A 27,813-nucleotide genomic window follows, 5' to 3' on the forward strand; every position below is an offset into this window, starting at 1 on the left:
AAATTCTCAGGTCAGGATCCCCCCGCATAGTCAAAGGGCTGGTTTCTTTGTCTTCTTTGGTGAAAGAGAGAGAGGTATAAATAGGGAGAGATGTCTGGGGGTGTTTTTGTCCCTCACTTTTACAGTCCAGTACTACTTTGAAGTAGATTCTTCTCCGGATTACCCCTTAAAGCAAAGTTTATTCAAACAGCAAAGATGTTGACATGGAGTCTGGTGGGGAAGGTGGCTTTATGTGCATGCTGAAATGTAGATTTCCCGCACTTGCTATCTCAAAACCCTGTTTACTATTTATATGTAAAACACAGGTACACACACACACACACACTCACTCACTCACTCCTTTGTTTAGGACAGACCTGTTTAACAACTTTTGCTTAATCAGGGCTGTGTGGGTTTGAACGTGTGCTAACATCATTATATAGGAGAAATTCGTAACTTTACATATGATGTTGCTACAGACATTTCACCATGATATTATTGACCAGCAAGTTATTAGTTTTCAGATGATACCTCATAAGGTATATATTGTACAGATTATCACATTAGTGTGAATACAAGGGTGCATTCGGTCACAGGGAATGCATGGACTGCAGAACTGGGCCCTTAGCCCATACAGTTGGTTTCCAAGGAAGGACTGAGAACTCTGCAAGGGTAAGCATGACATAATAGTGTGAATATCTATGACTGACTTCAAAATCAGCACAAATATTCTGAAGTGAGGCACATAACCTAGTAGCTACTTATTAAAATCAAACAACAAAAATTGCAGCTCTGAGGCTCAAGCAACAATTCAGTTGCCAATATATTCCTATTTTTTTCTGCCGTCAACATACATGCATGCACACAACCCCACTTGCCAGCCCTACCCAGAGAGGAAGAATTAGAAAGAAACTCTGCATGTTGTAGCTGACAGTTTCTTCTCCCCAGAAGAATGGAGCTCCAAATAAGGAGTACAAAATAAACATTCCATTTAGACAGGGCCGGCTCTACAGTTTTTGCCACCCCAAGCAGTGAAAAAAAACTGCCGCCACAGATGGCAAAAGGGAGAAGCTGCCGCTGATTTGCCCCTGCGGCCGTCGGAACAGAGAAGCTGCCGCCGAATTGCCGCCACCGCTGCTGGGACAGAGGGGCTGCCGCCAAATTGTTGCCACGGCGGAAACTCTGCTGCCCCTTTCTAACTGCCGCTCCAAGCACCTGCTTGGAACGCTGGTGCCTGGAGCCAGCCCTGCATTTAGAGCATGGCTTTTATTGACAACCAGGACTAAAAATCTTTGACTGGCAGCACCTCATGCTAAGCAAAAATGAATTCAAGAGATGAAAAAGTCTGAAACACAAGAAGCATCTCAGAGTTTCTAAAATGTACTTGTTTGTTTAGAAAAGAAACCAGAGAAAACAAAGAATGCCAAAGTTTAATGGTGACAACGGAGAGACAACCAACAGCCTGCAGGTTAAAGTCTGACATTAGCTGTAGGTTAGACTGCTGAGGGTTAAGAGCTGCAGGGTCCCAAGATGAAACAGGAGGTGAAGCAGCACACAAGGATAAGTACTGCCACCTCTTTTGGGAGATAATGCTATGAACATTGACAGCTGACTGAGTGACAAAGCACCATAACAGGATCATTGCAGAGATTGTCAAAGGTTTGGATATGATGGGGCTTTATCATGCCCCCATCTTCCATACATACAGAGAACAGGGAACTAGATGCATCTGAAGAAGTGGGGGGTTTTACCCACGAAAGCTTATGCCCAAATAAATCTGTTAGTCTTTAAAGTGCCGCCGGACTCCTCGTTGTTTTTGTGGATACAGACTAACACGGCTACCCCTCTGATACAGGGAACTAGAGGATCTGGGTCCAAAGGAAGGTGCTGGAAAGTGGAAAAATCTTCACAAAGCCAAGACTCTAGGGAAGAAACGGAGCTATCAAGGCCTTCAAATAAATTAAGTGTTTGATACTGTTTTACATGTACCAGTCCATAGCTGTTCTCTCCAAGTCCATGCAGCTAGCTCCTGTTAAACTACTGGGAGCTACCTATGTGCATGGATCCCTGAGAGACTTATGTTGCTATTTAATCCTTTGAAGCTTTAAATTTGTTCATTAAAAACATTTTAAGGAATAGTTGCCACATCATACCTTTTGGCCTCTATCACTGCACCATAATCTTGGAATGCCTCAATCCACCCACTACTGCATCACACTGCCACGTCTGATGGGTCAGGAAGTAGAATATAAAAAAAACCCATCGTTTAGCTAGGTATTTGAAGCTATACTTTGAAGCTAGGTATACTTCAGGTATTTGAAGTCCCATAGTTTTCACATCCTGAGCTCTTTGAGATTAAGCAAATACAGCCCTAATTCAGCAGAGCACTTAACATGTTCAATGGGACTAGTCGCAGGTTTTGATTTAAGCAGGGTTGGACAACTCACATGCTTAAACTGAAGTATGTGTACAAGCGCTCTGCTGAATTGGGGCCTAAGGCATTAGCACAAGTCAAGGCACACCTGTTGAATCTGGCATCTTCATACAAACCTTGATGAAATCGTATCCTACCTCATCTTTTCACTTCATACTGAGAACCAAAGGGACCATGGTCATTTTAAACTCCCAAGAAAACTGTCTGGCTTCTCAGAACACGTTAATGGATCAAACCTGGCAGTGTTCAGCCTAGCTATATTGTAATTAACTTTTTATTCTCATAGATTTCAAGGCTGAAAAAATAAGAACCCTACACTTCAGACTTGAAAAGCGTATTGTGACAGGGTCAGGACAGATGGCTACAGGAGAGTAATAGAAGGCAGATATATTAGCCCCAGGCTAAGTAGGTCCCTTTTCCCTGAATAAAGTAACAGGGAAGGTTCCAGAACAATCAGGAACCTTCTGGAGACAATTAAGACAGGCTGATTAGAACACCTGCAGCCAATCAAGAAGCTGCTAGAATCAATTAAGGAAGGCTAATCAGGGCACCTGGGTTTAAAAAGGAGCTCACTTCAGTTTGTGGTGTGCTTGTGAGGAGCTGAGAGTGAGAAAGCATACTGTTGGGGGACTGAGGAGTACAGGCATTATCAGACACCAGGAGGAAGATCCCATGGTGAGGATAAAGGAGGTGTTGGGAGGAGGCCATGGGGAAGTAGCCCAGGGAATTGTAGCTGTCGCACAGCTGTTCCAGGAGGCACTCTAGACAGTTGCATTCCACAGGGCCCTGGGCTGGAACCCAGAGTAGAGGGCGGGCCCGGGTTCCCCCCAAACCTCCCAACTCCTGGTCAGACACAGGAGGAGTCGACCTGGACTGTGGGTTCACAAAAACGGCCAAACTAAGGGCTGCCATGAAGCTCCAATGCGAGCAAATCTGCCAAAAAGCGTAAGACCCACCAAGGTAGAGGAGAAACTTTGTCAAAGTATTAACTATATATAAGGACCGAGTTATCTCTCGCTGTTACTTATTACATTAGCCAAGGAATTTGTTCATGAACTATATGGGCCCAACTCTCCTCTAATTTACACTTCTGTAAATGAGGAGTGACTCGACTGAAGTCAGTGGAATGACATCAGTGCAAAACCAGTATGAAATGAGAACTGGATGTCAGAGCCAAATCCTGTTCACCTTACTCATGTATAACTTTTATTGATTTTGGCTCCATATTAATAACTTTGAGTTTCCTTGAGGATCTGTCATCGTAGCTTAGAAAAAGCAATCAAAATCAACCAAATGGCTATCTTTATTTTAACATTTGGAAAGATTACAAACAATTTATCCAACTTAATTTCTGATATATTCAGAGCTGAAATGTGAAATGCTGAACTGTTTCTATATTTAATACATAGATCCCTTTCTTCACAGGCAGACAAGACTGACAAATCACACAACAGTGAGATGAGTCAATACTAAAAGTAACTAATTTTAGAAGATTGTATTGCTTGTGGTTCAGTAATACACAATCTCCCTCATGCAAACTGTTCCCAGAACAGCATCTTTAGCCCCATAGTGAAGCAAAAGAGGGAGAATGTGCAGCAATACAACACACATGGTGGGATTTAATTAAGGTAACGTACAAATTATGATGATGGGAGGCCTACTGCACATGCTTTCAGAAGTTTTTCAATGATATATAACTTTCTTATTTTTTCCCCCAGGAAAAGTCACTATTCCTCAGAGAAGATTCTGTCTATTCCAAGTTTCAACTCTGAGCTGTTTTTGTTGTAACCTGGGTTTTTAAAAGTGTAGTTGTAAGTTTATTCTACAATCAGAAAAAAAGAGTACTTTTTCCACTTAATTGTAAATCAAAAACAACTGAAGGGAGTTTCATCAAAAAATTAAACTTTTTAAATATATATATATATATATATATATATATATATATATATATATATATATATCTCAAGGACAGAGGGAAGTATCAAAATTTTCATCCTTAAAAGTAAAAGTTATGTGTGTGTGAAAACAAGATTATAAAAGAAACTGGTCTCCAATCTTGACTTCACTGTTATAGTAAATAAAGTGCTTTTTAATAAAAAAAAAAGTTTCAATTCTGAAGTAACATTCACATATATTGATTCAATACAATAAATAACCTTCTTAACTCTTTAGATGTTTAATGATATACTGCATATATATATACTCACTGGCTCCAACTTATTAGGATACCCATTTTGCCAGAAACTCTATGGATTAATGAGATTATTCTTCAAAGATGTGGCCTACACCTGAAAGCCACATGGTTTGGAAAGAGTTAACATTACTCCAGAATAATAAAATACTGAATATAAAATCTACAAATTATTACTGATACTATAATTACATTGCCTGGGTATCCAATCCCAAAGGAATTTAGAGACCTTTTGCCACAGGCAGACTCTGAGTGCTAATATGAAACCCAATGCGTGTTCATTTTAATTACATATGTGCCTGCTGAGAACATATGATGGAGTCTAGAAAAGCTAATTCACTATCTGCATGACAACAGGAATTAATATTAAATCTTGCACCCCAAGTAATTCTCTTGACTACCAATTACCATGCAAAGATAGTACAAATTGGAAATCTAGTAATCCCTTAGCATGAAAGTAAAACGGTAACAAATAATACGAAGAACAGAACATCTCTGAGGCATAGAGACACATCACATCATTTATCCATGCTATTCCTTAGCACCAGTGAGACAACGGTGTGGCTCTGATAGTCGGCAGTTACTACGACAAATTTCCAATTTTATTGGCATACTGAAACAATGCTCAGCTGGCCAAATTCTGATTTCATTTACACCAGGTAGAAATAATCCTCATTTACACTGTCATTACTTGAAGAAGCCCGCTGTATGCAAACATCATTAGTTTGCAAAAGTTTATACTTTAATTACTTATTCCTTTTAGCAGACATTTTAATAAGCAGTGGCTCAAAGTATTGGGTTTTTTCTTTCTTTCACGGTTCTTCACCTTAAAACCTCTCCCCCTCAAGGATGTTATTGACTTTTCAGTTTGTGTTTCCTTTTCTCTAGCCTATGATAGAATTTTCCATTGAATCCATTTCAAGAACCAGTTTGTTGATACCCTTAACCACCCAATGTGGTGAGATGGTTTTTGCAAGAGTCACTATTAGATTTACTTTTAATTAAAAGATACATTCATGACTAATTCAGTATTTTATAAAGACACTGCCCCATCTGTGGACAATCAGAAGATCCTTAGAGTAGCTGCACATTGATGAGCTAACCCTGGGGATATCAGGCACTTAAAAAAAGTCTTGAGACACGCATAGGCCTTGCCATTCCCCGTTACTGTCTCTTTTTTGTTGCTGCACGGATGCATTATTAATGAATAACTACCTACCCTTCCAAACAGAGCATTTTAAATAACTGTTAAATTTCTTTATAGGCGATTATGAATGGTAAAATTGTGTTTCCCTGTTCAAAGCAATAAACAAGTCCAGGTAGGGTGTCTCAGGTGCAGCAGTAACTGTTCTTTGAAGCCTGAAGTTCTAGGGATGTTAAAGTGCCCACTGAGTCAAATTATGCAATCTCCAATCCATCTTAATCAAGTTAATTTGAAGAAACACAAGACTTTCTGCATTTCTCCTTTGTGTAGTTAAAACACAAGATGATATTTCAAAGAAGATGCACTGTCAGTTGGGGGCCTGGTTTAACCCTATGGAGTGATACTGGCATACCCCAGCTGAGAATCTGGCACCTAAAATTCTCAGCCAAAATAATAAATGGAGATGTTCAATCTCAGTTATTTCTGCTGAGGGGTCTACGTACAGAGCTGAATCACTCAATGCTCACCCAGGTCTGATGGCAGGTATACACGCCCTGCCTAATTTTGAATTTGTAATGAAAACTAAAGACCAAGTAAGTTCTGCCTGTGAAAATTTTGTGCCACTGTAGTTATCTGATTATTTTAGATGTAGGAGGTTCTTCTCTTCTGGAAGATCAAAACTTGTTTGGAGCTTCAGTTTCACCGTCTGGTCCTTCTTCCCATCGCCACCGCAGAAAATAAACTTTATAATATTCAAAGAGAATTTCACATTAATGTTTAAGAGGTGCTCTTCACCCACTAAATGTCCTTATTTTAAGGACTATGGCTATAGGATCTGAATCTTTTCATCGACAGTAAATCAGAAGGGAAAAAACACTGTCCACATACCAGACAGCCTTGCTAAATGTGTGCATAGTATAGCAGGAATGTATTTCCTCCACTTTCCCACGGGTCACTTGTCAAAACAGTGCACTTCATTCTCTTAATACCAGGTTACTACATATCCTAAACTGACCCTGAATTTTCACCAGGTTTAGTTACTGCCTGAAGCAGGATTTTCTTTTTCCTTGATTATGTTGGATTCCTCTTTGGCATGATTAAATTAGCATATAGACACCAGAAGAGTTCCTTCAAGCCATGCTTGCTGATTCTGTCCTATATCCTGATATAACCAATCCCTGCCTTTGCTATAGAAGAGTTGCTGAATGAGGATGTTTTTCATTATATATTGTATCCTGTACAATGAAATTCAAAGTCCGCAGGTCTGCTGTGAGGCACACATGAGAGTCTCTCTAAATCAGATAAAATCGGTGGGTGGAATCTGTAAGAGAAAATGAGACTATATTGAGAGCTTAAGTGGCACCCACGCTTTGTGCTGGCTCTCTGCACAGGGGTGAATTTTACCCACATAGTCACTTCCACAAGGGAAAACAGGCTGCTACAGTTGCACCTTCATCATGGCTCCTGCGGCGCTTACAGTCCATGGATTCTCCATTTGTTTTCCACATTCTGAGTCACAGAAAGGTGGTCTTAGGAATCAGAGGGTATGATTCATGAATTTTAGCACATACAGTACTCAGCAATATACCTGTGGCCCTTACACGCCTTCTGGGATGAGCAATCTACGCAGCGATCTTTGTAGGGATTGTGTTACCCTGGAACAGCCAGAATATGAACGTAAAGTAACACTGCTTTATGGTGTTCATTTTCACACACATAGGGATTACACATGCAGGCAGCCAGAATTTGCTCCCAACTTCCAAACCAATGCAAAGCTTTACCTTTCTTTCTAGGTATTATCTTGGTCTCCTGATCTTTGTTCCTCTGATTTATGGCTCAGTCCCCTTACGGGGATTCCCAGTAAGTAATCTAATAAATGTAGAATAATATCTTTTCCACTTTAAAATATTAAGATGAATCATTATTCCTTCTGATATGTTTTACTCTATCGGTTTGAATTATGGAATCTTTCTGTGTTTGAAGATTTAACATTGATTTAATGCCAACTTAGAGGCTTCTAAAAGTTTAGAAGACTGTATTAGATTAATAATTTAAACTTTAAAAGGTATACCAAGGCAGACATTATTGCAACCTTCTACCAATCAATCCCCATTTTCCATGTTTATCCTATATCCAATTTTCAACCCCAGGGTTTGTACACATCAAATTGCCTCAGATGTATTCTACAAATCTCTGAAATTACTTTATCATTGTATACATTTCACAGCCATTAAAATACTCTCATATCAGAATAGCTGGCATTGTATTAAATATTGGATTCAATTCCACAGGGTAATAAATTGTGACCTAAATCCAATCTCTCATGGGTAGCTGATAGATAATGAAAAAATACTGCTTTGTCATTTTACCTAAAGGAAATTTACCCTGGGAACCAAATACATTTCTAAGACTGCTGTGTTCTGTTACCAGGCCTAGCCATTCTCAGGCAAAGGAAATGGATTCGTTTTGGTGCTTAAATACCAGATAAGTTAATAGTTACAGAATCAAGATGGAAAGTTATTACTGTGCTGTACCACAGTGGTTCTCAAGTGGGGGTCCGCGACCACCTGGGAGGTCACAAGCTCTTTTAGGAGGGCTGTGGAGCCCTGGTCCCTCACAGGGCTGAAGACCCAAGCCCAGCGTCCTCCATGGGGCTGAATCCCAGAACCCTGGTGCCCCCATGGGGCTCAAGCTCTGATGCTCACCATGTGGCTGACGCTGGGAGCCACGGGGCTGAAGCCCCGAGCCACAGCTCCCCACATGGGGCTAAAGCCAGGAACTGCAGGGCTGAATCCCAGAGCCTTGAGCCCTGATGGCTCAAGGGGGCGGAAACTCTGAGCCCATGGAAGTAGTTTGAAGGTCCGGGGGCCATTGCACCCCCACACGGCAGTTCCTTACCCAGAGCCAGGCAGTCCTGGGGGCAGTTCCACACACCCCCACTGACTTCTCTCCCTCCCCCAAAATATAAGTCAAACTATGCTTATGTCCAAGGGGGTTCCCCCGCAGAGCCCCGAACCGCCCCCCCTGGGCCCTGGAGTTTTTATAGCATGTGGGGGGAGGGGATCTCAGAAAGAAAAAGGTTGAGAACCCCTGCTTTATCAGGCCTCTAATGCAAAATTAATTAAGTGAAACACTGGATATTTCATAAACATGCACACAAGTGACAGCTGTGACTAGCACGTCAGTTCATGTAACAGGCCAAAGCTACTGAGTTTTACAGATGCAGTTGGGATCATATACAGTAGAAAATTGACACACTAAGTTCACACCCGTACACCTTGCTTCAACCTAAAGCTAAAGAATCCACAACAGCGACCTGCTAATAAATTAACAGCACCAGGCACAATAAGTCAGTCTTTCACTTTATAGAACTAATGTGGAGAGAATGATGGTAGGCTAGAGAACAAGACATTAAGCTTTTTATGGTGGTAGGATTCCATATGTTCCCCTTCAGAAACATTACATATCTTCAGAGACAGAATCATCACCTTATTTCTTTAAAACACTGTACTCTCATGCTGAGATGTGTACCTCCTGTAAAAGACAGAGAGCCAAAAAACAGTCAAAACAAAACTGTAAACTTTTGTCAAGCTTATGATAAGCAGGTCCTGAAACTGATTTTAAAAGATTAAAAGAGAAGTGCTACCTAGCTACTCTATGTAGCTTCTGTGTATAAATCTTTACAAAGGAGGAAAATGAGGCACACAGAGGTGAAGTAACTTGCTGAAGGTCATCTAACAGGCCAGTGGCAGCTCCAGGGACAGAAACCGAGTTTCCAAGTCCCAGCCCAGTGCACTATTAGTTTTTATGATGCAACAGAAAGAACCATCACTCTTGATTCAAGAACTTCCTATTGATTTCTGTGAGGTATGGCAGGAGCTGGTTCAACACATATATTTTAAAAATAAATTTTATATATATAGATTTATTTATTTTTAAAAAATTATCTATATATCTATATCTACATATATATATATATATATATAGTCAACATACACAAATGTTTTATTTCTCCAAATAAGATTTCTGTCTGGACCAGCTCTGTATATAATATTCTCAGCCCTGTCTGGTCTACACTGAAACCCCCAACTCAATTTGTTCCTGTCTTATCCAAAGTTTTACAGCCTACAGTAATTATAGGCTATAAAAGAAAAACACAAGTAAGATACTTTTTCCAGCTCTGGCAAGGACATCCACACACTGCAGTAAACAAAACAACAACAAATAAAAGGTGTGGACCTTGGTGCTGATCCCAGGCAGGCCTCACTCTCTTGGGGGCAACAAATGGTGCTATATCTAACTGGATTTAGAGTAACAGCCATGTTAGTCTGTATTCGCAAAAAGAAAAGGAGTACTTGTGGCACCTTAGAGACATCCGATGAAGTGAGCTGTAGCTCACGAAAGCTTATGCTCAAATAAATTGGTTAGTCTCTAAGGTGCCACAAGTACTCCTTTTCTTTTAACTGGATTTAGGAGCTCTACCAAGTGGATAACTTTAATAGTTTCCTCTTCGGAAGGCAGAGCAATATTCACGCCTCTGATATTTGAAGCCTGCTGCAAGGACTTCTCCGGAACTTGGTCTAAATTACTGGCTCATTTGTCTTTCATTTCTGTGTCGATGACACGCTTTCAAAATCAGTGAAGTGCCAGGAAAGCTATTCCTGGGCCCAGAATACTGGTAGGTGTGCTTTGCCTAGGGTCAAGTTTTTCCACTGAGTGGTGCCACAGGAATGCTTCCAGCCCTGGACACTGACACTAGTCTCAATTTCCATTCATTCCTGGGTGACCAGAACATCCTCCTTACTTTCTTCTGGTATGATCTTAAGTTAAAATAGTGAATGCCTGACTCTTATAGGGATTGTAAGATTTACTTGAAAATACTTGAGCAGGAGCAGACGCCATAGCACAGCAAGCATGGAGCCTGTTCAGCTCACCACAGCAGTTATGACCATTGTAAACACCTCGCGCATTATTGTGCAGTGTATGCAGAACCAGCACCTGAAAAACCAGGCGAGAAGGCGACAGCAGCATGGTGATGACGACATGAACACACTTTTCTCTAAAACCGCATTCCCCCGCAATTTGGAGATCATGGCGTTAATGGGGCAGGCTCATGCTGTGGATCGCTGATTCTGGGCCCAGGAAACAAGCACAGACTGGTGGGTCTGGGATGATTCCCAGTGGCTCCAAAACTTTCGCATGTGTAAGGGCACTTTCATGGAACTTTGTGACTTTCTTTCCCCTCCCCTGAAGTGCATGAATACCAAGATGAGAGCAGTCCTCACGGTTCACAAGCAAGTGGCAATAGCCCTGTGGAAGCTTGCAACGCCAGACAGCTACTGATCAGTTGGGAATCAATTTGGAGTGGGCAAATCTACTGTGGTGGTTGCTGTGATCCAAGTAGCCCACGCAATCATTGAGCTGCTGCTATCAAAGTTAGTGACTCAGGGAAAATGTGCAGGTCATAGTGGATGGCTTTGCTGCAATGGGATTCCCTAACTGTGGTGGGGCTATAGACAGAACACATATCCCTATCTTGGGACCGGACCACCAGGGCAGCCAGTACATAAACCGCAAAGGGTACTTTTCAATGGTGCTGTGCAAGGGACGTTTCACCAACATCAATGTGGGATGGCCGGGAAAGGTTCATGATGCTCGCATCTTCAGGAACTCTGGTCTGTTTAAACGGCTGCAGGAAGGGATTTACTTCCCAGACCAGAAAATAACTGTTGTGGATGTTGAAATGCCTATAGTTATCGTTGGGGACCGAGCCTACCCCTTAATGCCCTGGCTCATGAAGCCGTACACAGGCACCTAGGACAGTAGTCAGCAGCTGTTCAACTATAGGCTGAGCAAGTGCAGAATGGTGGTAGAATGTGCATTTGGACGTTTAAAGGCGCGCTGGCCCAGTTTACTGACTCGCTCAGACCTCACTGAAACCAATATTCCCTTTGTTATTGCTGCTTGTTGTGTGCTCCACAATCTCTGTGAGACTAAGGGGGAGACGTTTATGGCGGGGTGGGAGGTTGATGCAAATTGCCTGGCTGCTGAATACGTGCAGCCAGACACCAGGGCAGTTAAAAGAGCACAGCAGGAAGCGGTGCGCATCAGAGAAGCTTTGAAAACCAGTTTCATGACTGGCCAGGGTACTGTGTGACACTTCTGTTTGTTTCTCCTTGATGAAAACCCACAGCTTGCTTGCAAAGGAAATAAAGTCACTATCATTTAAAAAACATGTATTCTTTATTTAATGATTATAAAAATAGAGAGATAACTCACAAGGTATCCTGGATGGGGTGTGGGAGGAGGGAAGGAAAAGGCCACTTTAAAACTTGTTGAATGCCAGCCTTCTGTTGCTTGGGCTGTCCACTGGGGTGGAGTGGTTGGGTGCCCAGAGCCTCCCACCCCGCGTTCTTGGGCATCTGGGCGGGGAGGCTATGGAACTTGGGGAGGATGGAGGGCGGTTAAGCAGGAGCTGCAGCGGCAGTCTGTGATCCTGCTGCCATTCATGAACCTCCACCAGACGCCGGAGCATGTCCATTTGATCCCGCAGTAGCCCCAGCGTTTCCCCATGCCTCCTCTGATCTTCCTGCCGCCACCTCTCCTCACGTTCATTGGCCGTTTTCCTGTACTCTGCTATTGTGTCCCTCCACACATTCTGCTGAGCTCTGTCAGTGCTGGACGACTGCATGAGCTCAAAGAACATTTCATCGCGCGTGGGTTTTTTTCGCCGCCTTATCTGAGATAGCCCTTGAGACAGAGGAGGGAGGCTTGAAACATTTGCAGCTGCTGGAGGAAAAAAAGGGAGTGAAGTATTTTAAAAGATACATTTTACAGAACAATGGCTATACTCTTTCACGGTGAACAACACTATTCACATTACATAGCACATGTGATTTTGGTACAAGGTCGCATTTTGCATCTTATATTGAGTGCCTGCAGCTTTGATGTTAGAGATCACACATGCAGGGCCGGGCAACAGAATTCGGCTTGCAGGTGGCCATGGTAAGCCATAGTCTTTCGGCTTCTGCAACCTTCATAACAGCAGCCCCCTCCTTTCCCATACCAAGCAAAGCCCGTTGAGTTGGCCATTTAGTGCTGCAGTTTTCCTGTTAACGTGCAGCAACAGAAACCAAACTAACCCCCTCCTCCCATCCAATTCTCTGGGATGATCACTTTTTCCCTCCCCACACCGCCTGGCTGGTATCAGGGAAGATCTCTGCTAGCCAAACACGAACAGCTCAGCGCCAATGGCCCCCTCTCCCATCGTGTGGCTAACTGTGGGGAGGATTTCTTTTCAGCCACAGGCAAACAGCCCAGTAGGAACAGTCACCTCTGAATGTCCCCTTAATCAAATTCCCCTATTTCAACCAGGTTACTGTGAACGATATCACTCTTCTGAGGATAACACAGGGAGATAAATAACGGATGTTCCTTGCATGGCAGCAAACACTGGGACCATACGCTGCCAGGCTTTGTCATGCAATGATACCAGATTACTTGCTACTAGCATGGCGTGGTAAAGTGTCCTACCATGGAGGACGGAATAAGGCTGCTCTCCCCAGAAACCTTCTGCAAAGGCTTAAAGAGTACCTCCAGGAGAGCTTCATGGAGATGTCCCTGGAGGATTTCTGCTCCATCCCCAGACATGTTAACAGACTTTTCCAGTAGCAGTACTGGCCACGAATGCATCCCAAGTCCTCAGGGCTACCTAATCATTAAAAAACGCTTGCTTTTATAACATGCATTGTATTAAAAAAGGTACACTCACCAGAGGTCCCTTCTCTGGCTTCGTTGGGTTGGGAGGGTATTTCAGTCAGGGTGATAAAAAGATCCTGGCTGTCGGGGAGAACGGTCTCCCCAGGCTCGTCCTCCTCCTCCTCCTCATCTTCCCCATCTGCAAAATCCTCAGCCATGGCGGAGAATACCCCATCATCGGAGTCCATGGACAGGGGTGGGGTAGTGGTGGCGGCCCCCCCCCCCCCCTAGAATTGCATGCAGCTAAGCATAGAAGCGCCTTGTCTGGGGTTCTGTCCCGGAGCGTCCGTTTGATTCTTTGGTTTTCTGGTACGCTTGTCTGAGCTCCTTAAGTTTCATGCGGCACTGTGTTGCGTCCCTGCTGTAGCCTCTGTCCCTCATGGCCTCTGAGATTTTTTGAAATGTTTTGGCATTTCGTCTTTTGGAACATAGTTCTGATAGCACGGATTCGTCTCCCCATACAGCGATCAGATCCAGTACCTCCCGTTCGTTCCATGCTGGAGCTCTTTTTCAATTCTGGGACTGCATGGTCACCTGTGCTGATGAGCTTGCCTGGCCAAACAGGAAATGAGATTCAAAAGTTCCCGGGGCTTTTCCTGTACACCTGGCCAGTGCATCCGAGTTCAGAGTGCTGTCCAGAGCGGTCACAATGGTGCACTGTGGGATAGCTCCCAGAGGCCAATACCTTCGAATTGCGTCCACACTAACCCTAATTCGAAATGGCGATGTAGATTTCAGCCCTAATCCCTTCGTTGGGGAGTACAGAAATCGGTTTTAAGAGCCCTTTATGTCGAAAAAATGGCTTTGTTGTGTGGTCGGGTGCAGGGTTAATTCGGATTTAACGCTACTAAATCTGACAAACTCGTAGTGTAGATCAGGCCTTAGGAAGATCTGGGCCTAGTGGAATTTTCAGAAGTGCCTAAGCAGCTTGAAATCAATTGGAGGTAGGGCTCACTTAGGCACTTTGACAGTCCCACTGGGGTCAATCTGCATCTTTAAACACCTAAATATCTTTGAAACTCTGGCCCATTGTAAAAACTATAATGGGTAAAACAAGATCTTAGTAAACTTTTCTCTTAAACTTTCCTTCCCCTCCATGCTATTTGGTAAGTTAAAAACCTGTCCTTGCCAGCTATTCTATTTGGTAAATTAAAAAACAAAATGACTCACAGCGCACAAGCAGATGGTGAATGTGGAAATGTATAGTTCTATTTAGTCATATTAATGTCAACCTCAGTAATATTATGCTGCACACACACAAGCTTTCAATCTAAAAGTAGTATGATTTAAAATATTCTTCTGCACCATAATATCCCTTGGCTGGATGGAAACCATTTCCAATTAAGAAAAACAGAACAGAGAGCTGAAATCTAGTCACAAACAAAGGTGTATGCTCATTTGATAACTGTACTCTTACTAGTTTTTACCAGCTACACAAATGAAACAAGAGTAGAACAAAATACCTCACGGTTCCTTGGGGTATGAAATGCTCTAGAAAAAAGCATGCACTATACAACAAAAAGAACAATGCAGGTAATTATATTCTAGTTACATAAAGATAGGCCTTCAATTGCAGTCCACTAATACAATTAGGAAGATTTATAGAAAAAAAGCAGCACTGTGATAGCCAGCCTCTTTGATATTGCAATGTGGTAAGACCAATGTCTTTTAAGAACAGTATGTCTGAAGGCTAATTGATCATAATAGTGAAAATTGTATTCTGGTGTAATTCGGAGTGAGGAGGATGGTGACAAATTCTCTACATGTAAGCTTCTCCCTATAGCTGATCCATGGAATACATGTATTGCAGAGAAGATCATTCACTCGCCATCTTGGAAATCTAAAGAGAGATTGTTTGGGGGTAGGAGGATAGTTGTCCTCAGAATTCAAGACGAGGAACTTTTCAAACTCCCAAAAGCTGGTTCAGAAATCCAGCAGCGCAGTGGATGTCAGAGATGGGGAGAGAGGATTCTCCCTACCATATGGTTCCTTTCCACCATGGCCATCTGTTAGTGAGTACAAGGAGATCGAGACTTTGGTTTTAACATTTAAAGCTTTTCATAACACTGAGCTCCTGGCATCCTCTAAATGTACATACCCTTTTGCCTTTTTAGATTATTCGGCATAAGTCTTTAGAAGGCAGAATAGATAATCTTTATACATTTTAAGCCCAAGCTTTGAGGAAGATTGTGCGGTTAGCCATTTGGAGAACTTTTTATTTCAGAGTGCCTAGTGCCTTATGCCTATGGAAAAATCCACTGTAATTTAATAGGTATCAATAGAAATTACTGTAAACAAGCCATAAGATTGGACTCAATAGAAAATGATATATTCCTGCAATAAAATTCCATTAGCTGGTTTGAATTCTACAGAAAGGATACAATTCTCTATTAAATTCTATTGGATTTCACGGTAAGAGACAGAACAGCACTGATGGATAAGTACCCAATAAATAAAATGTGTTATGATGATCTGGCTTCAGCAAGTACCATATGTAATAAAGGAATGACACTTCTGCCTGAATGGATGATGAGAGAATGAGGGGTTAAATCCTGTCTTTACTGAACTCAATGGGGCTTTTGCCATTGACTTCTCTACGTCCAGGATTTCACCATGACCTTGCCAGAAATAAAGTGTTTGTAAAACTGTATGTAGTATACTTCAGAGCTTATTGTGCACGTCCATTCGTCCACAAAGCTTCCTGGCATGAACAGAAGACAGATGTTGGGCCTTATTCTGCTCTTGCTTATGCTGGTATGAATCAGGAGTCTTTTGACATCATTGGATAGTTGATCAATGGCATTTCATGGATGCTAAAACTGTGTGAGAGGAGAATCAAGCCCTATTCACTTTTAACAAGCCCTCAAACTATCATCAAATGATGAGTGTTTGTTCATCACTCTAAATTTATATTGAGTAACTTCAAAATCTTTTCCATGGCTGCTGAGCTACAGACTTCTTGTCACTTTCTTTTTCTACAGAAACCATGATTACTTGAAGAAGAAGAAAAAGAGTCTGCTGTGTTAAAAGTATATTCTATTTAAGAAATACTCACTTGCAATGGAAATGGCCAAATTATGGCCTGGAGTCTTAAAATGGCATTAATTCCTTTTAACACTGGCTTCATGTCTACGGTGTTGGTGTTTCAATAGAGATGAGTTCCCTAAACCTTTTCTTTCTCACTTCCAAGTGAAACAATTACAAAATAAACAAACACTTGCCCCATAAAGCCCAGGGAGTCCTAAAATAATCGTACAATTTCTAAAACACTTTTTGGGAGGAGGGCTAGGTTGTTTACATTCTCTGTAACTATATATTCCAAATATTGTGGGTGTTTGGTTTCTTCTACAATAGGGCAGTCTGGGTTTGGACAATCTGCATTAAAAGTGTCTGGCTCTTGAAGCCACAACAAATGAAAAACCTTGTCCCCCAGAATTCAAAAAGTTAATCTCTTTTTAGAAAGAGACATCAAAGTTTACATATTTTAAGGCTTTATTTTGCCACCACTTTTGAACAAATACTGCCCAATACTGTTTAAGCAAAAACAAAGTTTGGTTACAATATGTCCCCTGGGTCTGCACAACTACTGATATCTTCAGGGAGGCCACCTTCTTAAAGCCAGTTGGAAAAAGTCAGATATCATTCTTCAATACGCTACAGGGCTGGAAACCTAGAAAAACTCTGTACAGCTGGCTGGCATGCCTGCCATCATCTCTTTATTGTGCCTCAGTGGTAGAAGCTTTGAGCACAGACTGCAGATAATTGGCCAAAGAGTTCTCCCTTCCATCCAAATCTTTGTTTAGCCAATGGTTTTACATTTGGATAAATCACATTGCACTGTATGTGGAAAATAATGTATTTATGTCTTCAGAATGATCGATGCACAGCAGATTTTAAAGTATGGACTCTGTCAACCGAATCCTGGAAACCTACTGTTTCTTCACAACTCAAGAAAAAAATTAGAATTTACAGAGGGCCTGCACTGAGCAGTTTTCCACTTTATTCACTTATTTGTCTAACCTGAGGGTCTCATCAGGTCAGGAAGACAGAGACAGACTTGGTCAGCCCAGAACAAAAATAGCACAGTTCAGTCCCTTCTATTTTGCCTTGGAGATTTCACCAGTGACATCAATGTAATAAATATAGTCAAGAGACTGAAAAAATATTTTATGTCAACATGTGTACGTGTATATGTGTATCTTTCCTTCTGCTTGGCAGCCTTTCTCCCAATCTGCCCAGCTCTTGCCTTCACATCACACCGACAATTTTCTGTAGCTATGGCCCATCTGACTGACTTTTCTCTGTCTACATGTGCATTTCAATATCACACAGAGGCATTAGACACTCAAGCATCTCTTCTTTCCTCATCATGTCTTCTGTGCGCAGTAATTCTTAACCAAAGCTTTCACTAAGCAACCCCCATCCCTCTGCTCTTATCTCAGAAGGTTTATTCCTGGGACATATTTGGTCATTACTTTCCTTCTACATTTACCACCACCCCTCCCATTTCAAGGTGCTATGAAGTTGACATTTTACTACAAGATTTTGAGTGGCTGAAAGTTTCAAGCCTATTTCCACCCTCTGCTTTTGTTGCTAGAAATGTATTTTGCTTGTTCTTAGCATTTCCTTAAAAGTGACAAATTTTGAAAATCTATTTCCTGGTGTTTGATGTCATATCACTTCAAGCCAAAACTTCCATGCCACTTAAAACCTTAAAATCATCATTCAGTTGGACTGGGGGAAGGGGGCTGTTGTTTAGTGGCGAAGGAGGGTTGACATTTGCTCTCTCGAAATGCGAGCATGGCCCTGCCTCTTAAACTTGTCAATGTCCTGTGAGCTGCATGTACTTCAGAACACCTGAAGGAGGAAAGGACTGTCTGTACAGAGACCGTGTAGCCCTGCACTGATTCCCAGCACCAGGGTGGTCCAGGGCCTACAAATCCCATACTACCATTGGTTGGCCAGTTACAGCTGCCCTAACCCCCTTTCACAGGGTGTTTTCCTTCAGGGAAAGGGGAAACCCACACAAGATTGTGCTGACATGATCAACATTTGGGCATGGCGGTATTTTTTCTGATGTTTTGGGATGAGATTCCCAATTCTATCTTGCCACAAACTGAATTCCTTCAGATATGCTGAGTTCAAAATGCTAAGGTCTCTCAGAAGAGCTACTGAAATCTCTCAGGACAGTCAACAGGAAGATGCAGAGACAACATTGCCCCATTCTGCAAGCTGAGAGAACTCTTATTTCCCTTCCCCTCTGCAAGAAGCCTTTAAATCCTGATCCTATAAAGAATATTTACATAGTTATATTCTTCTTCCATCATACACAGAGACAGATGGTTTTAACGGGTTTGCTTTATCATATGTAATGGGCTAGTACATATCCTGTGGGGTCTGATTCTTCCCCACTGACCCCAGATTTACACTGGTGCCACTCCACTGACCTCACTGGAGTAGCACCTTATTCCTACTGCTGTAAGAAAAGAGACTCAGACCCTTTATATTTTCATAAATTCATTTAGCATAAAATACAAGTGCTGTTGTTCGAAGTCAAAGCCAAAACTACCCTTCATAATGAAGGAAACACTGGCATAATGATTTCCAGAGGTGAACACAATCTCCATATGTGATGTAATTACATCCTTAGCTTTCTACAGAGGAATAGTTTATAGCTTAAATGCTATTAATTGTAAGCAGTTTTGTTCCACAGGATGTTGTTCATTGATAACTACTCAATTAAGGTTATTTTGCAATTAGTCTATTCACAGTAAATTTATTGCAACAGGAGTCATCTGTGGAGCAGCAAATTAAGTTTTGTTGGGTCTGTGTATGCACCAGCTCTTCAATGCCAGCCTCAAAGAGCTTATACTCAGAATTTTTACCATGTTGCCAAATAGATTTAAGGCGTGAAGAGAAGTCTCAGCAATGACTGTGGCTTGCAATGGCTAAACCAAAAGAAACAGAGATAGATCCAATAATCTTTATGGAATTGGTCCCACACTCTTTAAATTTTGGATCAAACCAAACGAGTCAAAAAACATACTGTGAAATTTCTGAAAACTAAACAAAGCTGTCTCTTCAGCTGTCAATATACACATATAACCTAAGGATAACTATTTAGCATTTTAACAGAATCATTTTTATGGTCAAAGGGTCAAATTCTAGCTAAGCTACCTATGTCCTGCTTATCTACATTTCCCCTCCAGTTTAAATTGTATATGGAATTCTATTTCACTTCCTATCTAACAGTTGTGTAGTCTTGCTCATACATTGTTGAACTGCTGCTGTATTCTACCCCAGAAATGGCTGAATTTTAGGGGCAAGTGAAGTGACCACAATGTAGCCTACCTCTTTCTATATAGCACTTTGAAGTCCTCAGACAAAAGGAATTATAGAAGCACAAAATATACCTGTATATTATTCAACAGAAAGAGCTCCATTAATCTACAGTACCTGGTCTGCATGTCTTAGACAAAATTTGAGAGCATGATGAGATCTCAGTTACTCTTGTGCACCAGAATATTTTATTCCTTAGCAGCTGCTTAAAAATCAAAATGTTTCATTTCTGTGTGACAGAGCAGCATCATCAGTAGAAGCAGGTGAGAAAACACCCTGATCTGGGAAGAACTCCCTCAGTGCTGATGTATGACACAGAAAAAGGTCAGTTTGATTTTTTTTCTATTTTATTTATGAGCCAGGTTGCCCTAGGGCTGAAGGTAGAAGAAAACCTGTTCTGACTTATAAACTGAGCAAAGATGACATAGGAGCCAAAGGGAAATAAACCAACTTCGCTCCGGGCTCTCCATTCTTAATAGAGACTTTTCTTTAATTAAAAAGTGCATGTTACAAAAAGTCCTAAAGGGAACTGGAAACATATGTGTCCATCTGAACTAAAGCACCAAAGATCTAGATCAAGGAGTACTAATCTGCAGCCACCAATGACCAAGGGTAGATTTGAGATCGATGTGGGAGTCTGATGACCTGGATCAAAGAAGAAATTATTTAGATACCATGTGACAACACTCCTTTACCGATGACTCAGAGTTGGTGTCAGTCATGCAGGGACTGGGCTGCCATCTATCTGGCAAACTTTCAAACTGACACTCAGGTCTCGAGGAATCAGAGATTTAAAATACTAAGAGCTACATAGTAAGTGTGAAAAATAGATCAGAATCCAACAAATCTGAAAGGAATATCAAGGGAAAGAATAAAAAAATCACAGTTTTAATCTCTATTCAGCTATCCTTTTTATAGTGCCCATAACTGCATTTGGAAGGATTAGATTTTTATTGGTAAATGTCAATTTCATCATACATACACAAACTAATGAAAAAATATTTTCATCAATAATCATCAAAATTCACAGACAGGCAAAGAAAGAAAAATGCTGCTGGAGAACTTATTAGAGTAAAAATCCAGTGATTTAGACTTTTCAATTAGGCTTCTTACAAATGGAATAATGAATGAATAGTAAAAACACTTGCGATTTATGGATTTAAGGATATTTACTTTGTATATTTTGAAATGTGATGCTGACAGTGTGTTTTAATGGTTTATAAAAGCTTTAACTTTTTGAATCTCAATGCCCATTGCCATTGAGTAATTTTTGGACCCTCTCCCCAGTAATTTTCCACAACTGGAAAATTTAAATCAACAACAGGCGGGAAATTATTTTAAAAAAACCATAATTCTGCACAACTGTGAAAATTTAAATTGATAAAAATCTTTTTATAATGCTTAAAATCAGCAGAGATATTATCTGTTGAAATTATAAAAAAAAATTGAATTCTGTCAAGCCTAATTATCTGAAGAGCTACAGGAATAAATTCAGTCTGCACAGTGAAGCCAATAGTGGACTTTTCTTCTCTCTTCCCTGCTTACAGGGGGTCCTGTTTGGGGAGTCTATAATACAGATTAAGACCATGTCTACACTACCACTTTTGTCGGTACAACTTATGTCACTCAGGGGTGTGAAAAAACACCCTGGGTGACATAAGTTACACTGACAAAAGCACCAGCCTGGACAGCGCTGTATTGATGGGAGAAGCTTCTCCCACTGACACAGCTACTGCCGCTCGTGGAGGTGGTTTTATTATGCTGATGGGAGAGGTTTCCCATCAGCATTGTGGCTACACAAGCAATCTTACAGTAGCGCAGCTACATTGGTACAGCTGTGCCGCTGTAAGCTCTCTTTGACTAGCTTTGTCAAAGAGGAGAGTTTTACAGTGTACAATCTCTCAGTCTGGCCTCCTCTCCAAACTTGTTCCACAGCCAGGAGCTCTCTATCTCCAACTTTCACTGGCTTCATCCAGGCTTTCGATGTGCTGTCTCAGTGACGTGCAGCTGTCTTGGTGGGTTACAGATGGAGGTACACTCAGTGACATAGCTGGGCCCTGACCCAGCAATGGTTTTGATAACCAGAAACAAGGTTTTGAACAACTAATCGTAGTGGAGTGGTAGCCTGCGGTGGCACACAGCACAGAGGTACGGGTGGCCACAGCAAGGAGGCAGGCTTCTGCACCTTGCCCCTACTGAAGAGTAAACTAAACTGTCATGCCAGCCCCACCAAAAAGACAATCTTCCTGGTTACCAAAAAGGCAATTTTCCTGATTCCCTTTTGTAATTAGTACAGCGCTAGATTTGCCCATTCATCCATGTCACCCCTTGTATCTTCATCCATCTTTCCAGACTTCACCTGCTACTCTTCCACCCTCTCCTCCTTCAAGTTCCTGTTCAAAACACACTCCTATAAATTCTAAACATTCTCCTCAAAGTAAAGTGCATAGAAACCAAAGCAGTGTGCCCCTCAAGCTGCCTGCTACGCTGACCTCCACAACAGCATAATATTATAGCTGAAGCCTCTGACATCCCCCTCCCCACCCCAGGTTTGTCATCGTTCCTCGTACTCTTTGAGCGAGGGACAGTGTCTATTTGTAAAGAACTACGCATATTAACAGTGCTAAACAATTCAGGTGACATGTAAAGTCTCATATTCTATTTTGCTGCTTCAATCATACTCTCAGTGTACAGTACACAGCTGGAATGGAGCTTCTCTCTTCTGGTTCTCATGGAACAAACATATTCATTTCAGAGAAGTAGCAATGGATGACACTGTAGGTTTAAACAGTCCTTTCCATAATCCATTTGAGTTTCTGCACCTCTTGCCTTTCGACATAATAAAATACTTCAAAGAAAAAAAAGTTTGTAAAATACTGCTCCTCTTGACAAACACCGATGTAAATGTATTGCTTAGAATTTATGACAGTCTGGCTCAGTGGAGTCATATACCACGATTGATGAACACATTTAACTATTCTGCAGCTTTGAACAGCTATGCATCTGTGAATGGATCCTAGGGAATTGCACTCCAGATGACATCTCAATGGAACCCATAGCTCTTAAACAAGTTTATACATTGAGACAACGAATGAATGAGTAGGACCAATGCATAAATATTTAAAGTTCACAGCTGTCTTGTAAACAGATAACAAATCTTTTTCATATGCAAACATAAGAATACATCACTTGGCACGCTGAACACTTAGATCGATCCCCAGAATGTCTGACTTGTGCTGACACGCAGCGCAGAGCTTTCTTGATGTTTAGAACGTTAAGAGCTATGCACAAGGAATCAGGAATATCAGCACTATAGTGCTTTCCTTCCAAGCGCTCAAGGCTAGTGCTCTACAGATGTTACCTAATTAAGCTTAACACCCCTTTAAGGAACATATTGGGTTCACGTAGCCACCTCCTCTGAGGGATGGCGCAGTTGTTTATCAGGGCACAATACATACAGTTTAGGATAAAAAGGAGGAAACGTCTGATCCAACTGGCCTACTAAATCACAGCACAGTTACGTTTTTGTGGATAAGTATCTTAGAAATGTAGCTGTAAAATACAAAGGGACTACAACTTTTTTTTTTTTTTTTTTTAAATCAGGCTCACTTTTTAACGAGAAAGGGTTGAACATCTAAGTCGGACCTACTCCCTGCAAGGTGTTTTGAGAGCCTCCTGTAGGGCATCGAGAGGCCACGCTGTTGAATCCTAATGTCTTTCCTTGACCCCTAAAATTCCTCTTCTGAAAGGGGTGGGACTTCCCAGCTGAGAAGTTGCCTAGGAATTTTGCCATTCCTAAGAAGATTCTTACATCACAGTATGCTTGTACCTTCTGCATTAGCATCTGGCGTTTCATCGGTTATGCTGCTGCTCTGTCACTTCCCCACTGCAAAACTGCCAAGCCTGCTCTTTCTACCCTTGTGTCTACGGGAGACGACACAGAACACTACCTGAAGGAGAATTTGGCAGCGTTTGAAACGGTTAACTTCAGCTGTCAGTGTGGCAGGAAGGAATAACCTTGAGGCAAAGAAAAGTCAACATTTTCTACTAGGATCCATCTGCCTAAGTAAAGGCATTCTCAAAAAAGGGGCCTCTCTGCTGACAATAAAAATCTTACGGAGCTCCAGGGACATTCCTGCTAATCTGAAGACTCCTAGCAATGACCTGTCTACACCTTATATTTTAATATACATCCTGCACACCTCATTTATGGAACTGTTGGTTGTTGGGGTTTTTTATTTTTTTGGGGGTGGGGGGTGTATCTCTTCAGGTAGATGTCCAGGAACATGCTTCAGCTGTTACTGAATTCACACACATTTTAAAAATAAAAACTGATCAAATGACTTATCAACTGACATAATCTTAGTGACTTATTTCCTAGTTTCCTCACTTACCAGTCAATTTGCCTCTATCATTTACTATATTGTATAATAAATAAAAGGTTTAATTTTATGTCATATGCTGCCATTTGTGAGACAACTGAGTATCGAAAATTATTATTGGCCCAGGACTGAAAGGTGCTTGTCCACACCCTTGGACAGAGGTACTTGTGGGAAATTCCATATTTAAAGACAGAATCAGGAAATATTTCTGGGGAAGGCTGATGTTAAGAATGGTGGCTGTTTAAAGCTGTGGTGGGATTTGGCATGTTACAATAAGTCCCAGGAGAAAAGATTAGTAGGCAAGTGATGCAGCCACAGGGGTGTGTTGCAAGGTGCTGGACCCCTCAACTATCTCACAAGGCCAGACCCAAACTGTGCATCTTAAAGGACAAAAAGGAGGAAATGATAACAACAGACATTTGCAATGACCAATCTCACTGTTGTTATTTTACATAAAACAGCCCCAGGTGCCCAGGTACAGTTAGGCCAGCAAACAGAAGATACATCAAACAGAGTAACCCTAACACTTTATTGCTGACTGTGATATAGATGCCCAGAGACACATTATATTGGTGATCATGTACATTTCTAAGGGCTTGTCTACACGAACATTTAGTTTGTGGCAAGCTGAGGTGTGAATCTACCCTGCACTAGCCTGCTGCGGACTAACTATCTGGATGGACCCTGCTGACACACACTAACAGTGCATTAATGCATTTTGATCTAGACCTCTTTGAAACAGAACTATAACAAAGTGCATGAACAAACTGTTAATGTGCATCAGCAGAGTCGACGTGGACAGTTAATCCGTAGCAAGTTATCGTTGGGTAGAGCCATATCCCAGCTTGCCACAAACTAAATGTCCATGTAGACAAGCCCTATCTGCTGTAAATCTACAATTTCTGAATCTGAGATTTTATTTTTTGGTATGATTTATCAGGAAAGGGCTCAGGTACACAGTACTAGTAACCAGTGTGCTGAGAGATTCCTTAGTCTGAATACGTTACTGACACTTTCTTGAACTATTTTGGGAGAGAGCTCAATATAACTCAGCCTCCCACTGAAGTCGAGTTCTGCTTGATCTTCTTCTCTCTTTATCTTTTGATTTTACCTTCTTCTCTCACCCGGTCTGCCATGCCTCCACTCTTTCCTCCAAATACCTCCTTAAAATCTGATTCCTCCACAAGGTCTGTTAACCCGTCTCCTGTTTTCCTATTCTCTGCCACTCAGAGAAGTGATGCTGAGTGTTAGTGTGAGCATGATGGGGACTCCAAACATGAGAGAGTAATTATAAAAAACTCTCACAAACACTTGTGAAACCAATATTGAAGAAGTGGAACCACAGACACAGAGTGAAAGATCTCATTCACCAGACTTGATTTAGTTGCACCCCTCCCTTTGTACCTCTTCAGGCCTTTCCTCATTTGTTTATAAAACACCAAGTACACTTTAGGCTCTGATCCAGCAAAGAACTTAAGCATGTGCTTAACCCTGCGCAAGCATGGAAGTGCTGATTGCGGGACTGGAGCCTTAGCAGTGCTGTAGAAATACCACAAATAGTAATCTTTCACACTCACAAGCTATTCAGCAGTAAAGGAATGCATTTTAAGCTATGGATAGTTCATAGTTAAATAAATGGTGAAATGAGAGCTCTTCCTGAAGGGTGTAAGAAGGTCAGCACACACACACCAAAAGAAAGCATGGTGCAATAAGCCACAAATCTGATCCCACATTTAAAAAACTCAATAAAACAGCCTTGTCTTCGGCTACAGGTTCGGATTTGAAACTCAGAACTAATAAGCTTTGAAAACCACATTTGTTGCACCAAGACTTCACTAAAAACAGAACTGAGCCACAAATTACTTTGTTTACTATCTTATTTACCCTACTTTTTCTGCCTCCAGATTAACAGCTTCCATCCAACAGCTCTCTGTTCCCTGGCAGGAGACAGCAATGCTGCCCATTTGTTGGCAGGCACAAGGTGCCAATGTTCACTGTGGTTGGCTCCATGTTTCCAACATATATACATCTCCTTTGCTGAATAATGAGATGGAATGAATGAACATCCACTCTCGAATATGCCTCTAACTTTAAAGGGAAACACTGCAACTGCTACTGCCTAAAAGAATCAGCATCGTCATTTGAAAACTGGTTAAAATTGCATGGGAAAAATCTAATGGAAGAAAACTGAAGCAGAACATTCAGAATAAGCTTCACAAAATTTTTGTGTTCTCTACACAGTTCTCTGTTAAAGACAGAGTATCTCTGTTAGATACTCGCTGTTTGGCACAAACCAGAAAAGTAACATTATACTTTACTGCATAATGTTGATTTTTATTGTACTGGACCAGAGTCAAGCGGCTGTTATTGCATAAAGTTCCCCCCTCCCCATGTAATGTTGTAGCGTATTCCACTCTCGCATCTATTGACTTACCATCCAGGGGACACAAACGCACCACCTTCTCAGGCATCAGCTTTCCTTGCTTGTGTTGACAGTATATCTCTGCAATCTCCCGCCGACAGTGCTTGGATTTGGACCGAGACAGAGCTGAGATTGCCTCCTTGCCCGATATTTCACATTTTGGTGGCTGGTCATATCTTATTTCAGGGGAGTTGTTCCCACTCCTTTTTAAATGAGGCTGTCGGGGAGACTTGTGAATCTCCTTCAAATTGCTGCTGCTGTTCTTTAGAACATGATGCCTGAACTGAAGCACTTCATTGGAGTTCTTCCCCAGGAGTGAGTTCTCCTTCACCTTTCCTTCTTGCTCTAGTTTCTTTTTCAAGTGCTCCTTCTGCTTGCTAAGAGGCTTCTTCACCAGTTCAGGCTGGTATTTTTGCCGCTGAGTCCTGGGAGCAAAGTTACTGTTATCAATATTTTCAAAGTCCTTGGGTACAGAGTTTTCATTATTGCTGTCTGTTCGCATTTTCTCTTTTGGCCGGTGGGAAAAATAACCATCCTAAAAAAGGGAGGGAGAAAGTTATATGCATGTTACTACACTTTTTAAATCCCATTACATGCAACTTCTACATTAAAGAGTAAAGTCAATTTAAGAAAAAGAAAAAAAGGCGCACACATAAAAATACACCAAATAAGTATACATCAGGCTGCGATCCCCACACTCAGATCCCATATTCTCACTGGGCCAGAATAGGGAGGCTCACGTTTGTGAGCACTGATTCCCGTGGGAAGCTTATTCCAGAACCTATTTATCCTTATAGTTAGAAGGCTTTTCCTAATACCTAAATCTCCTTTACTGCAGATTAAACCCATTACTTTTTGTCCTACCTGCGATGGTCATGGAGAACATTTGATCCCGATCCTCTTTATAACAGCCCTTAACATATTTGAAGACTGTTTTCAGGCCCTCCTCACTCTTCTTTTCTCAAGATTAAACATGCCCAGTGCAGGACCTCATTAGATACACCCTCCCAGTTTGGCAGTGAACCATTGATAACGACTCTTTGAGTAGCAGCCGTGTTAGTCTGTATTCACAAAAAGAAAAGGAGTACTTGTGGCACCTTAGAGACTAACCAATTTATTTGAGCATAAGCTTTCATGAGCTACAGATGAATCCGATGAAGTGAG

The 27,813-nt window shown here is 41.6% G+C and overlaps 1 protein-coding gene across 1 annotated transcript in view; it reads right to left on the reverse strand.

Moving 5' to 3' along the window:
• The window catches only part of XYLT1 (xylosyltransferase 1), a 309,577-nt gene that overhangs the window by 115,324 nt on the left and 166,440 nt on the right, over positions 1-27,813 (reverse strand). The window contains exon 3 of the mRNA XM_084642091.1: positions 26,662-27,184. Within this exon, the coding sequence (XP_084498217.1) occupies positions 26,662-27,184 (523 nt within the window). The remainder of the gene's footprint in view (positions 1-26,661; positions 27,185-27,813) is intronic.

Source organism: Lepidochelys olivacea (assembly GCF_965140295.1).
Source record: "Lepidochelys olivacea isolate rLepOli2 genome assembly, chromosome: 10".
Lineage (NCBI taxonomy): Eukaryota > Metazoa > Chordata > Testudines > Cheloniidae > Lepidochelys > Lepidochelys olivacea.